Source organism: Pristis pectinata, chromosome 8, assembly GCF_009764475.1.
Source record: "Pristis pectinata isolate sPriPec2 chromosome 8, sPriPec2.1.pri, whole genome shotgun sequence".
In the NCBI taxonomy this organism is placed as follows: Eukaryota; Metazoa; Chordata; class Chondrichthyes; order Rhinopristiformes; family Pristidae; genus Pristis; species Pristis pectinata.
The window spans coordinates 7,992,731-8,008,242 of record NC_067412.1 but is presented as its reverse complement, the minus strand read 5'-3'; the positions used below and the strand labels follow the sequence as shown (position 1 = coordinate 8,008,242).

General features: G+C 40.8%; 1 protein-coding gene across 2 annotated transcripts in view; it reads right to left on the bottom strand.

Annotated features, from left to right (window-relative positions):
- The window catches only part of traf7 (TNF receptor-associated factor 7), a 72,575-nt gene that overhangs the window by 39,299 nt on the left and 17,764 nt on the right, over positions 1–15,512 (bottom strand). For both annotated transcript variants that reach the window (XM_052021604.1, XM_052021605.1), the window contains exon 2: positions 189–309. In XM_052021604.1, the coding sequence (XP_051877564.1) occupies positions 189–269 (81 nt within the window). In that variant the 5' untranslated portion in view covers positions 270–309. The remainder of the gene's footprint in view (positions 1–188; positions 310–15,512) is intronic.

The following is a 15,512-nucleotide window of genomic DNA, read 5'->3' as shown; positions in this document are numbered from 1 at the left end:
ACACAGCGCCATTTTTAATCTCATTACAAACATACAGAGGCCCACGTTGTATCATTCATTTGGGATTAAAGGATTTTGGAGAATATCTTTTGAAAAACGGCAGCTACAGAAAAAAATGTTCTAAATTCTTGATTTTGCCACCTAAGCAGCAATTCTATTTCAGATTACAGCTCAGCTGTGATACTTACAATACTTGTATTGTCTGCTGTGGGTATGTTTGTTGCACCTCCAGAGAAACGGTTGTAGCGATTGCTCTTGGTTGAGGTCATAATCTAGAACACAGCCTGTTTTCTAATTTAAGTCCATTTCCTATATTATTGGGAAGAAAATAATAAGTTGCTGAATATATGACCATTAGTTTCTCTTATATTGGCATTGTAAAAAAAATTCTTTCAAGATACATAACAACTGACATGTACTGTTGTAATAGAATTTTTTATACAAAATAAGAGCCAGAAAGCACCAGAAACCACTTAATAATATTATTGATTCAGTACAATTATGAAGATTATGGAATATCACTCTGACGGAGGACTTACTCTTTTGATCTATTCTGCCAATGCAGTAAGTTGCTATGTAGTAAATCATAATGGAAAGAAAATTTAGAAGTCTTCCTCACTATGGAACAGTCCACCACACTACATAAAATTTTAAAATATTCATAGCATAGTCTTGACACTGAAACCATACATAGCATTACGTTCTCAACAAGTCATTTAATCGTTGTGACATTTCATATCTATTTTAATGCTCAAATGATCATTTACTAAAATTTAATAGTAGCAACTGCACAAAATGTTGCTCATCAGACTTCTGCTTTCAGCATTGTCCAGCAACTCAGAGGCTAAGTTCAAATCTTACAATAAAACGTCATGAACGTGAAATAAATGTGATGATTTCTGTGCTAGCATGAGAGGATGGCCAATCAATTTATTAATGTCCCTCAGAGAAGGGAGGGGGCATGTGACAATGTGACATGTGACTTTACAGCCCTCAGAGGATGGGTAATATTGGATAAAGGACAAGAACCTCTCTTGTGCAAGAATGACAAAGAGTTTGTGAAACTATAAGCTTGGGAATTACGTACAATATTGCATCACAATTTTTCCCAGTTCAAAGCAAAACTTTTTAAGTACTAGCTCAAAGAATCTGTTTTCAGAAAGTAAATAATATTACATGCTGCAAAGGTTTTTGAATGTGTGTGTGGGGTGACTACCAGGGTTGGGGTAATGTTGGTTCTGGAGTAGAGGAGATGCAAGTCAAACACTTGTGTTAGCATATATTCAGAGGGAGAGTTCGTTATTGTTGAGTCAGTCACTGAAGCATACAAGAGGCAGGCTTTACTTTCAACATCTGTGAAACAAAGGTCCCCTGTCAACCTGCCACCATTGTATAACACTGCCCCCAACGATAAAGATTCACAACAGGACCCTGGAAAACATGAACCGCTTCCCACATCTCGGGAGCCACATTTCACCAAGGCAAACATCAATGACAAAATTCACTTTTCTCTCCAATGTGCCAGCACAGCCTTTAGCCAACTAAGGAAGAGGGCATTTGAAGGTCAAGATTTCTAGCCTTGCACAAAACTCAGTCTGCTGGGCAATAGTGATCCCTACCCTCCTATGTGCTTATGACGCTACCCATGGCAAGCATCTCAAGGCATAAGACAGACACCATCAAAATCTGCCAAACCCATTGGAAGGCGAGCCAACTTCAGCATCCTCTCCCGACCTAATTAGCCAAACTAATTACATTCAGCTAGCTCTTTTGAGCAGGCCACATTGTTCAGATGCCGGACACCAGACTCCCGAAACAGATAGATACCCTGTTCTGAGCTCTATGATAGGAAGAGATCACCAGCCACAGGAAACAACCCCACTGAGTCCTTGGAATTTCTGCCCATGACCACTCAAAATGAAGAAGGAACATTCGGGATGGCACTGAGAACCTCGACACCATGAGTTGGGAGCACAGGAAAACCCAGCAGAAATGATGGAAGGAATGAACTGCCTCACAAACTACCCTTTTGCGCGTCCCGTCAGGTATCACCTGCCTGATCTGTTAAAGACTCTACTGTTACAAAAGGATGAAGGGGGATCTCATTGAAACCCACCAAATACTGAAAGGCCTGGATAGAATGGACGTGAAGAGGATGTTTCCATTAGTAGGAGAGTCTAGGATCCGAGGGCACAGCCTCAGAATAAAGGGATGTTCCTTTAAAACTGAGATGAGGAGGAAATTTTTCAGCCTGAGGGTGGTGAATCTGTGGAATTCATTTCCATGGAGGGTTGTGGAGGTCAAGCCATTGGGTGTATTTAATGCAGAGATTGATAGGTTCTTGATTGGTAAGGGGGTTAAGGGTGACGGAGAGAAGGCGGGAGAACGGGGTTGAGCGAAAAAAAAATCGGCCATGACTGAATGGCAGAGCAGAGTCAATGGGTCAAATGGCCTAATTCTGCTCCTATATCTTATGGTCACCACACTGGGCTTGTCTGTCACCTCAGAACCCACAGAGGCAGAGCTGAAGCAAGACATCCTCGATCCCGAAGGACAGTCTAAGATGACAGACACTTCTTGAACCATTAACTTGCAAGGCTTTGCTGATATTTTGATGTTATTCACTAGCACTATTAACATGAATATTAAAACAAATGTGTCAATTAAGATCTTTATACCAGAATTGTCTACTTTAAACTAAACGAGCTAATTTGAAGATTAAAGTTGGATATTAACCTATAATTGTCATTCCTACAAAAAAATACTGCAGAAAATATTTTAGGTCATTGCCTTTCCTATTCCTGCATTAAGTTAATCGCATGAATTAAGGTGGGCTGTCTGAAGTTGATATGTCACGTAATCCAGTTATAATTGAGGTCGCAGTTGGACATTATTTTGAAATTAAAATTATACTACTGCAAAGGGATCAAAGGCAGGTGAGGTAAAAGTGCCCAAAAGACTACAAAGCTTGTGATACAATGCAAATGTTGAAAATGATACATTTAGCCAAGTGAAGTTAGCTTTGTTCAATGTGGCTTTAAGACATACTGGGTGGAATGAATTTCAGCAGGGGAAAGGAAATTGGGCGGAGTGCATAATGGGCATTTTGCTGAAATTATGAGCTTTAAACAGCTCCCAAATGACTAATCAAGTGTCTGTGCTCTTGTGCAGAGCTGTTAGAGTGTGTGTGCAACGGCAGATTTTGTTTATAGGTTGGACCTGCTATTTTACATAGCACACATATTCCGCTCAAACCCCTCTTTTTGTGAAGGAGGTATTTAATTAAGATACAAAGTCACTCCTGAAACTGCACTACGATAGGGCACTGTACCATTCCAGCAACTGTACAAACAAAATGCTTGAAGGATTACAACCAGTTAAGAGAGTTTTCTTACAAGGAACTGATTGGGAATCAAATCAACAAATTTTACTTTGCAGTAAGTATTATGGAAAGAAAAAAAAGTGTATACTACTTATTTTAAATCAAAACCAAACTAGAATTGGGATATACTTGCTCCAGCAAGTTTTGGAGAGAATGCCAAGTATCGTGCTAGGTTAAAAGCACTGAATTCATTCAAAATAAATATGGAGTTATCAACCTTTGGGTCTCTGATAATAAATAATTCAGTCAAGTTAATTTTGTTGAAGTGAACTGCTGCTTTCTTTCTTCAACAGACATTATGAAGCATTCTTTAAGTACTAAAAGGTGTAGCTTAATTTTCATTAGTATAAGTGAACTCCAACATGTTAAAACCCTTGGCATATCAAGCTCTACAATGAAATTCAAATGAAAAACACTGCAGATGCTGGAAATTTGAAACAAAAACAGAAAATGCTGGAAACACTTCCAGCTCAGGCAGCATCTGTGGAGAGAAAAAAGATTCAGGTTAATGACCTTACATCAAAGTTTCACAAAAGACCATAGGTACATGGATTGGAAAGGTTTAAAAGTTTACTGGCCAAATGCTGGCAAATGGGACTATCTTGGTTGGCATGGACCAGTTGGGCCAAAGGGTCTGTTTCCATGCTGTATAACTCTATGACCATAGTCCTGAAACATTAACTCTATAAACGTAAAAAGCAGCTGTAAGCCTCTTGATCCCTTGTCCCTGCCTTACAATTGACAAGATTAAATTTCTGCACCAACCCCACATCCCTTAATATCTAAAATTCTACAAAGCGACAGACGACCAAAATAGCTTAAACCCAAGTGTAAAAATAACTCACTTGGAAAGACCAATGGATGTGACAGAAACATTGTTCAGTAAGTAATGCAACGGGCAAGGGCTGAGCTGATAAAGCCATGAGAGGCCACAATTCATGCACTTAATTTGACCATTCATATTAACAATAATTCTGATCAACATTCGTCAACCTGAAACGTTAACTGTTTCTCTTATCATAGATGTTGCTGAAACCCCTGAGCACGTCTACCAGTTTCAGTATTTAGTTTGGATTTCCAGAAACTGTAGTATTTTGCTTTTGGTCTACAGTCATGGAAGCATGCAAGACTGTATGAGTGAAGATCAAGAACCACAGCTCATGGATGGAAGATGACTGGCAGGGAGATAGAAGGAACTTGGAACAACAGGGAATCATGAAGTTGAATGGGGAGAGGGACCTCAAGGGTGGTGAGGACCAGAGAAGTAGAGGCAGATAAGGAGGTGGTTCTAACAACAGCATGAGTGACCTCAATCTTGGCAACAAATAAATCCTTGAATGCTCCATATTTGGTGTTGGAGAGAAGGTTGAAAGGGCAGTGGACAGGGCAATTTATCATGAGGAAAGGGAGTCATAGGGTCCTTCCTCTTTGGGACAATTGTGGAATAATACAAGGATCTTCCTGGAGAGTATGGCACACAATAACCTTTAATATTGTTGAATTGTCAGGCTAAGGTTAATAAGGTCAGCCATGCGCCAGGTGCTCTACAGCCTATGTGTCCTGGTTTGAAAGAGATGGCAGAGGAAACATACTGAGGAGGAGACGGAAGAGGAAATGTACTGAGGAAACAGCAGGAAAGGAAGACCACCAACAAACTGGTGATGAACGGTGGCACCAAAGCAGAAATGAGGGAGTAATTGAAGAGCCCAAATTTAATGGGTGAGTGTTGCACGTGAAAAATTTGAAAATATGGAAAGTAAGCAGGAAATTAGTGCAGACTGGTACAAGAAAATGATTAAAACCCATGGACTTTGGTTTTAAGTTTGATAACAAATATAAGAAACAAGCACAGAACTAACTCTGCAAACTCTTTAAACCACTAAATATGTGCATCTTTAAACCACTAAAAATTGCTGCAATCTAACAGGGAATGGAATTAACAGCTTTTCAGCAATTTTGTGCCTTTGTTGCAATGGAAAGTACTTCATGTTATGAACATACATAGCAATGAGAACACTCAATTCTGACATCTCATTTCAAGCATAATCTTCACTTGTGAATCTATACAATGAGGTTCAGCTGCTCATTGCTAGGCTACATAGGAGGAGATAGATACACTAAGTACAGGTTCATCTATGTACACTTTCAAGTGGAGGTCACTAGATGGCAATCAGACCCAAGTTATCCTACGAACATTATTAATATTTAGTGAAAGTAAACAAATTTGTTGTTTACATACAGAAAATATCCATGTGTCCTTTAAGAATTTGTGAATCGTTTCATCATGGCGGTATCTTAGACTCCTTTTACATTGCAGGAATGAAAAAGGGAGTCCTGCTGAAATCAACACCTTGTGATTTTACTGAGAGTTGCAGACAGCAGACACAACTAGAGATGGTGTTTGTTGGCTATCCCTCAAACAGCTGTACTCTCCCCACTTCCTCTTTAAACTAGCATAACATATCTGCTAACAGGTGACAACAATTTGTATTGATTTAATATCTTGAAAAATAGCATTATCAAATATTTTCCAAAACAAACCATCGAGTTCATGGTGGGGTTCAATGACAACAGTTTTAGAACATAGAACATTACAGCACTGTACAGGCCCTTCAGTCCATGATGTTGTGCCGACATTTTATCCTGCACTAAGATCTATCTAACCCTTCCCTCCCACATAGCCCTCCATTTCTCTATCGCTCATGTGGCTTTCTGAGATTCTCTTAAATATCCCTAATGTATCTGCCCCCACAATCTCTGCCGGCAGTGCATTCCACGCACCCACCACTCTCTGTGTAAAAAAATTACCTCTTACATCCCCCTTATACCTTCCTCCAATCACCTTAAAATTATGCCCCCTTGTGTTAGCTATTTTTGACCTGGGGAGAAGTCTCTGACTGTCCACTCAATCTATGCCTTATCATCTTGTCCAACTCTATCAAGTCACCTCTCCTCCTCCTTCGCTCCAAAGAGAAAAGCCTTAGCTCACTGAACCTATCCTCATAAGACATGCTCTCCAATCCAGGCAGCATCCTGGTAAATCTCCTCTGCACCCTCTCTAAAGCTTCCACATCCTTCCTATAATGAGGTGACCAGAATTGAATACTATAATTGAAGTGTGGTCTAACCAGAATTTTATAGAGCTGCAACATCACCTCGTGGATCTTGAACTCAATACCCCGACTAATGAAGGCCAACACACCATATGCCTTCTTAACAACCCTATCGACCTGCATGGCAACCTTAAGGGATCTATGGACGTGGACCCCAAGATCCCTCTGTTCCTCCACACTGCTAAGAGTCCTGCCATTAACCTTGTATTCTGCCTTCAAATTCGATCTTCCAAAGTGTATCACTTCACACTTTTCCGGGTTGACTCCATCTGCCACTTCTCAGCTCAGCTCTGCATCCTATCAATGTCCTGTTGTAAAATTCACAAAGTGCAGGGGTCCCAGAATAGATCCCTGTGGAACACCACTGGTCGTCGACCTCAAGGCAGAATACGCTCCATCTACAACTACCCTCTGTTTTCTATAGGCGAGCCAATTCTGTATCCATGCAGCCAAGTTTCCCTGGATCCCATGCCTCCTGACTTTCTGAATGAGCCTTCCTTGAGGAACCTTGTCAAACACCTTACTAAAATCCATATACACCACATCCACTGCTCTACCTTCATCAATGTGCTTTGTCCTATTCAAACTTTTTTGCAGGAAATTTCTGCTCATCAAATAATCTGTTTATCAATTCTGGGTCTCTAAAGTGATGGCAAGATTGATTTAAATATGTGGAACATGAGGTTGCATCTTCTAAGAAGATGCAAGTAGATAAGGAATGGAAGGGGGCCATGGACAGATTTTTGGGGGATTCTTTAGTAGATTGGTATAAATGGATATTCGATGGTCAGCATGGACTGGGTGGGCTAAAGGGCCTGTTTCTGTGTTGCATTTTTCCTGAAGTAATGGTGTGGAAGTGGGAAAAGAAGCCATTGCAGGCAATTCACTAAATTAAGACCAGAACCTAGCAACAGCTAATTGGCCAAGCTGGACAGCATAGAAAAGAGGCACTGAAGGAGATTGGAGGGGACATTTATGAAAACAAGCAGTTGAATTAAGAAGGACAAGGAGGGACAGTTCAGCAGAATTGAGATCATAGAAACTGTCATTTGTAACTTTGGTTGGGCACATTTCAGTTCTGCTGTGGGACTGGAAATAAAGCAGGCAACAAACATTCAGATGTAGAACTTTCATTGTATATGGGGACAGATCTGGGAGGTTAGCGCTTAATCAAGGAAAGTGTTTAGAAAAGGAATGTTGGAATTGAGGTGGTGATTTGCAAGGACATAGGGATCAAAGGTAGGTGTTTTTGTTAAAGGAGAACAGCGATGATGGCAAACTTGGAATTGGAGGAAGTTGCTGAAGAGGAGGATATCAGCTATCAGTGAGTCAGAGAGGTGTTTGTGGTCGGAATAGGATTGGGGAACTGAGTACCACTATACATCCGAAATGGAGCAAAATAATGACACTGGTTTTGAAAACTTGCCTAAAAGTTCTGTCAATCAACTGCTGCTTACACTTTGCAGTCATTTCCACGAAACTATTTCATAATGGGACCAATAGAGAAAGTGAAGATTGGATGCCAGCCGCAGCTGAACCCTGCCACTTGACCTGAGCCAAATTAAAAATGTTATGATCGCTAAGTATTTCGGTAATGGCGGGATTTTTTCCTGCTTTTCTGAAGAACAGCTCCCTGGTGTTTTGTTTTCCATTCTAAAGCTGCCACAGTTAAGATTATTCTATTGTACGTATATCCTTGGGCTTGGGAGGTATTTTAATTTCAGTAAAGGAGATGGATTCTGGGTCTGTGCTTTCTTTCCATTCTCCTGCGGCAGAATCTACAATGGAAATGAGCTCTTATTTTCACTCTGAAGAACAGTCAGTGCTGTATAGAACACACATAAGTATGAAGATGCAAGGAAATCAAAATGAACTTCCATGCACAATGCTGCAATAGAGGAATGAAAAATTGTTAAAGACATGTATGATCTTAATATGCTTTTAAAAGGTCAACCTGAATTTTTATAGCTGCGTTTGTGGCCAAGGTTGGGAGTGGAATCAGGCAAGAAGGTGCAAATTAGAATAAAGAGCGGGTGAGTTAAGCAGGCAGGCCAGGTCTGGCAACCATTCTGCACAGGAAGTTCCTCTACAAGTTAAAGAAGTCAGAAACATTACTGCGCAGGGCTGCTTATAAATGGAAATACACTGGAGATTGGGGCGAGTGGGAGGGTGCAGAGTACAGTCAGTTCTTTTCCCTGCTCAATATGAACTGGAGCTCAGATTAAAAAGAGGATGTGGTTTTTTTATGTACCAAATGTAGCTTGGCCACAACTGCAATGCAGTTCTAAAATGAAGCTCACCTACATTTGGACAACCCAACATCAGCATCGGATTGTCCTTGACTAACAGTGTATATAAAATTACAGTGCTTCCCAAATGTTCCTGGCTTACCACGAACAAGTTAATCGTGTCCTGTTAGAAATTAGGCATCATGTGACAAAATAAGAATGAAACTAGAAATATTAACCTATGGATTTTCTTTCATTCACAATTCCAGTGCTTAGTTAGGGAGCTTAACCATCCACACTGTACCGGGGGCACAGAGCACAGTACAGTAGCATAATGGCTATTATAGGACTATTGATCTGGAGGCTGAAGTTCAAATCCCACCAAGGTTTGGAAATGTAAATTCCAGTTTAGAAGAATCAAGGGTAACCTTGTGAAACATACAAGATCTTAAGGGTGTATGACAGGGTAGATGTTGAAATGTTTCACTAGTGGGAGAGACTCAAACAATGGGATATAGTTACAAGAGAAAGGGATGGTTATTTAAAACTGAAGTGCCGAGGAATTTCTTCTTGCAGAGGATGGTGAATCTGTGAAATTCTCTACCCCAAAGGGTTGTGGAGGCTGGATCATTGGGAGCATTTAAAGAAGTTACATTTTTGAAGACTGGGGAATTGAGGCCTTTGGGGAACTGGGACAGAAGGGGAGTTGAGGTCTGGGGTAGATCAGCCATGATCATATTGAATGGCGGGGTAGGCTTGTGGGGCCAGGTGCCCTACTTTTGCTCATATTTTATTGTTCTTGCGTTCAAGAAACTACACAAATCTGGAAAAGCCACCCATGTGGGGAACTCTGAACAACCCTTTGAAGAGGCCGAGCAAACCACTCAGTTCAGGTGGCAATTAGGGGTGGAAAGAGATGTCAGCAGCATCCAACACCATGCAAATTAATAAAAATTAAAAATTTGTACTTTGTGGATAACCATCTTTTGAAACAGCACATGCATCATAACTGTTGCATTTCAGGAAGTCACATCTGTCAGGCTAACACACTTCTGACTGGTAATTTAACAAGTAAGTACTCAGTTCAGCCAAATACGCATTGACTAAATGTGAACAAAGCAATTTGATTCCATATGTAGCTATCAAGGAAGAATGAGTAGGTGGAAGTAAGCAATCGAGTGGGCCAACCTTCCCAAAAGCTAACAATCACTAGACAGCAAGCAAAAGCAGAGCAAACAAATTGGTCAAATAGTTTTGGCTTCCAGTTGCGTTCAGTCAAGTGAGAACACTCAGCTATAAATAACTGCACTGATTTAAAAAAAAAATGAATGCAGCTTTAAACTTTCACCCTTGAAGCTGTTTAATTAATGTTGGAAGCACCTTCAGGAAATTACCTCCTCCCCCTCTTGATGAGCTCTAGAGAGGTGGATTGGAGTTGAAGATTCCACCAGCTGCTGATGACAGAAGCATGTGTGAGAGCTGCATTGTGATGGTTACACAACTACACAGTGTAATTACAATCCCCACAGTACACGTCATATAACTGCCAGCAATTTTAATTTTTGTGGCAGTTCGTTTTAATTTAACTACGCCAGTGATAGTGTTCGCTCAGTTTTGTTTCGTACTGTACATGAAATAATGGAGGTGAAACAAAAAATGTCTGTAAGAGGAAAAGTCAATAGTACACAAATGGCAAAATAAAAAGTTCAAACAGAAAGGACATCGCTGCCACACCTTGTCAGCAAGCATATCAACTTCACTGATACAGCAAATATTCAGAAATGTTACGAGATGCTTAAAGTGACTGTAGAGAAAATGAGTTTGTTCAAAGCCACAACGTCAGGGAACATGACTTTGTCGGCATGGACTAATGGGGCCGAAGGGCCTGTATCCATGCTGTATTTCTCTGTGACTCGATAAGCAATAACTATACAAGTTAACAACATAATGCAAAATGATTCTCTCACCAGAGACTCTTCAATGAACAAATATATCTGATTTGTCTTTTATCCCCCAAATTTAATTGGACATTTATTGACCAATTTGACATCAGTTGAAATATTTACTTCTTCTCGGACACATGGTTTGTGTCTCCTCTCTGGCCTGTGGTCTTGGTGGTGCTTGACACATAGATGTACGCATGCACACACACACACACACACACACCCCAGAAGTGCTGCAGACCCTTGGATGCACAGATATTCTTCAATTGCTCCAGATCCTCAAACAGTTTGACAGTTGGCCAAGACCATACTGTATTTGCCGTCTTTGAATTCGTTCTGCCTGTCAGGAAACAGTCAGGCTCGACATGCTACTCATGGGCACTATCAGAGGTCTGAGCTCTGCAAGATCCTTTGGCCACTCAATGGCACATGTGCATCATCCTGTCTATCTATCATATCTTTTTAATCACTCTGAACTCTCAGATCACATTCCTCTATTTTCCTAAATGAGAGAATGAGAGATATATTTGGTAAATATATTAAATAAACTGCAGTAGGAATTTGGGAAATGAGTAATACAGCATGGAAACAGACCCTTCAGCCCAAATCGTCCATGCTGACCAAGATGCCCATCTAAGCTAGTCCCATTTGCCCACGTTTGGCCCCTCTAAACCATTCCTATCCAAATAAGGGTGGGAAGCATGGTGGGGGGGGGGGGGGGCTTCCAGGCATCTTTCTCTCTTCCAAAGATTCCAGTGAAATATCAAAAGACTGTACCCTGTTCATAATCCAGCATTATCACCCGAGTCAGATTCCCTTACTGCAGGACTGCCAACAGCTTGTCTTGCCTCAGCGCAGTTCCACCTTTAGGGGTGCAGACAAGCATTAAGCAGCTTTAAGTGGCGTAAGCAATTTAGCAACGGTTGCCTCCATCTCCAACAATGCTTGCTGCCTCGGCGACCTGAGTTCAATCCTGGCCTCCGGCACTGCCTGCGTGGAGGTTGCACATTCTCCTTGTGACTGTGCGAGTTCGCCCAAGTGCTTCAATTTCCTCCACATCCCCAAGACGTGCAAGTTGGGAGATTAACTGACCACTGTAAACTGGCCCTAGTGCGTAGATGAGTGGTAGAATCTGTGAGGAGTTGATGGGAACGTGAGGAGAATTAAATAGGATTAGTGTAAATGGGAGCTTGATGGTCAGTGCAGACGCATGGGCTGAAAGGCTTGTTTCCGTGCATTATGACTTTTTTAAGATTATTAAAAAAGGAATAAAAAGGTTTGTTTCAAATCTAAGGTTTTACACTTTTACATCAATCAAGGAATGGGTAGAGCAGATCACTTGCATCTACAATATTAAGACAGTGTTAGCCGTAACTCAGTAGTTAGCGCTCTCAGTGCTAGGCTGTGGGATCATGACCCAAAAATCTGGGCTGACACATCAGAAGAGCATTGAGAATGCTACACTGAACCATTAAACGCTTGCCCTCTCAGGTGGATGCAAAAAACGATATGGCTTTATTTCGAAGAGCAAGAGCTGTTCTCCCTGTTGTTCTGACCAATATTCATCTCTCAGTCGACATCACTCTTAGAGATAATTTGGTAATTTTCATAATGTTGCAACTTGTGAAATTTGTTGAGTATAACTTGACTGTCACATTGTCTACATTACAGCAGCCACTGCACTTCAAAGATTACTTCATGGCTGCAGAGTGCTTTGGAACATCCTGAGGATAACTGCTATAGGAATGCAAGTCAGTCTCACTTTATAATGGCAAATTTTGAAACTTGGATGCTACTTGGATATAAAATAACAGTTAATTCAAGGTAACACTGGCAAACTGAGAGATACTACAATCACTCTTAAAGTAAAACAATTGTGGATTCAGTAAACATCAAGATATCTGCTGAGAGACACCACTTTCAGGATGTTCAGGTGCTCCCATTGGAAGGCAAACAAATTGCACGTGGTCAAGTAAGAATAGGGCCAAGTTGGATTTTCCCCCAGTTTGATCTACTTCAAAACATCTTTACATAACTTTTATTTTTGACAGGCTGAGAGCTGGGATGGGTAATATATGCTCAATAGGTACAGTATATCCTTCCTTTTCCAGGTCCAGCTACCCGACAGACCGATTTGAAGAAACCAGTTTTAGAGGTGACAATGAAATCCTGTGTGGTTTCAGGCAGTCCTATATTGTTGCAAACTTATTTCACTGAAGACTCCAACAAATGACTAAGAATTCATTACTTTAATCTTGGCTGAATTTGAAGGAAAATCCCAAGGTGCATGAGTCATAGACTACTGCACCCAGTAAGAAAAATTAAACAGTTCAGACCAAAAAAAGAGCAAGTTATTACATGTGGGGAGAACAACTACTTGTTGCAATCCACATACTGTAATACTCCCTTGAGAATCTTTTTTTATTTCACCCCACATTATTTCAACTACAGAGCAAAACAAAACAGATTGAACACCATACCAGCATAGTTATTTAAATTAAAAGTGGTTATTTAATTCTGATTATTGTGAGCTGAGGTGGTGGGTTTCATTGCTTTTCTTACAGCAAAAATGTGAGCCCTTAGAAGGTTTGTAATGTTGTTCATAATCTACCTCATTATGGCCATGCACCTTATTGTCTACCTGCACTGCATTTTCTCTGTAACTAACACTTTATTCTGCATTCTGTTATTGTTTTCCCTTGTACTACCTCAATGCACTGTTGTAATGAAATGATCTGTATGAATGGCATGCAAAATGAAGTTTTTCACTGTTCCCCGGTACATGTGACAAAAACAAACCTGAATTAAGAAGATGGGCAATCAGCAAACAGTTGTATTTTCCTTTAATCTGAATTTCACATCCTCCTATGCAAAAGCACTTTATTTGAAAGTAAAAACAACAATACTCTCTTTACAGACAGTATCTGCACAGTGAGTATTAATGCTAAAGGTTGATAAGCATTTGTCAGAACTGTTCTGATGAAAATGACATTGGCTAGAACCACTAACTTGAAACATTGGCTCTGTTTCTTTCTCCACAGATGCTGCCTGACCCATTGAGTTACTTCTAGCTTTTTCAGTTTTCAGGCTGCATTTCCAAAATTTGGAGCATTGCAAATCCCCAGTAATATTTGACCCCTTCTGCCTGTGTCATACAAGTACATATATTTCACAGGTAGACATATATGTATACTTGAGTAAAAAAACAGGCATATTATACACTTGCAAAAAAAGTGATGCAGTATTAAAAAGACTAAAATTGTCATGGTTTTTGCATAATAATCAATGCTGGATTACTATAACACGCATAACTTTCCCTTTCAGTGACAGAAAATACCATTCACCTTGTATTTTCGAACAATTGAATGAGCCGGGGGTGAATTGGAAATATCACTCTCCTATTCCAAGCCAAAGACAAGTCGCTGATTATGGTTATGGATTGAGGAGCATGCATTTGAGACCAGGACCACAGACTTATAGTGGGCAGCAGTGATCCTTGGCCTCCTATATGCTTTTGAGACCTGGATGGTCTACAGCAGACATAGAACCATAGAACACAACAGCACAGAAAACAGGCCATTCGGCCCTTCTAGTCTATGCTGAAACTTTATTCCGCTAGTCCCATTGACCTGCACTCAGTCCATTAACCCTCTAGACCTCTCCCATCCATGTAACTGTCAACTTAAGAGCGAGCCTGCATTTACTACGTCAGATAGCAGCCTGTTCCATACTCCCACCACTCTCTGAGTGAAGAACTTCCCCCTAAAACTGTCCCCTTTCACCCTAAAGCCATGTCCTCTCGTACTTATCTCTCCTAATCTAGGTGGAAAGGGCTTACTCGCATTAACTCTGTCTATACCCCTCATAATTTTGTAAACCTCTATCAAATCTCCCCTCATTCTTCTATGCTCCATCTCAAGGAACTGGAAAACTACCACCATTGTCACTAGTTAAAAACTCCAAATCCATTGGAAGGATAAGCATCCCTCCCCAAGTCAACATCCCCAGCACGGAGGCCCTACTTACACTCAGTCACCACACTAGGCAGGCCACATTGTTTGTATGCCTGACAACAGATTCCAGAAACACTCTATTCCAAGATCTGTCACAGGAAATTATCACATGGATAGAAGAAATGATTCAAGGATATGCTGAAAGCTTAAATGGAAAATAAAATGTATAAATATTCTTTTTTCTACCCCCCTTTTTTCCTCCTTACCTTTGACCCATTCCCCGGTGGATCTGCTCTCCCCACCTCCCACACACCTGCTTATCACTATCTCTTACCTGCATCTACCTATCACCATCTTGTGCCCACCCCGCCTCCCCTCTTTTGTCCACCTATCACTGCTCTGCTTTTCCTTCCTATATATTGAGCTTCCCCTTTTCCTATCTTCAGACTTGAAGAAGGGTCCTGACCCGAAACATTGACCACCTGCTTTTCTCCATGGATGCTGCCTGGCCTGCTGAGTTCCTCCAGCATCATCGTACTTTTCATCTAGATTCCAGCATCTGCAGTCCTTTATTTCTCTAAAATGCAGCACCCATTGATTCCTGATAATCTCTGGCTCGTGATGGCACCAAGTGGAGAAGAAGTATTTGGGATGGTATCGAGAAACGAGACCAGGTATCGGAATACACAGAAGCCCAGCGTCAACCTCACAAACTACCCACCTGTGGAAGTGTGCAGTTCCCACATTGATCTCATCAGTCACCTCAAAGAACCACAGCAGAAAGCAAAACTGCCTAAGCAGTAAAAGAATTATTCAATTAAAACAAAAATCACTAAAAAAAACTTTTGTCCTTTTTCTAAAGAATCTAACAAAACAAACTTTTAAGCACCTTC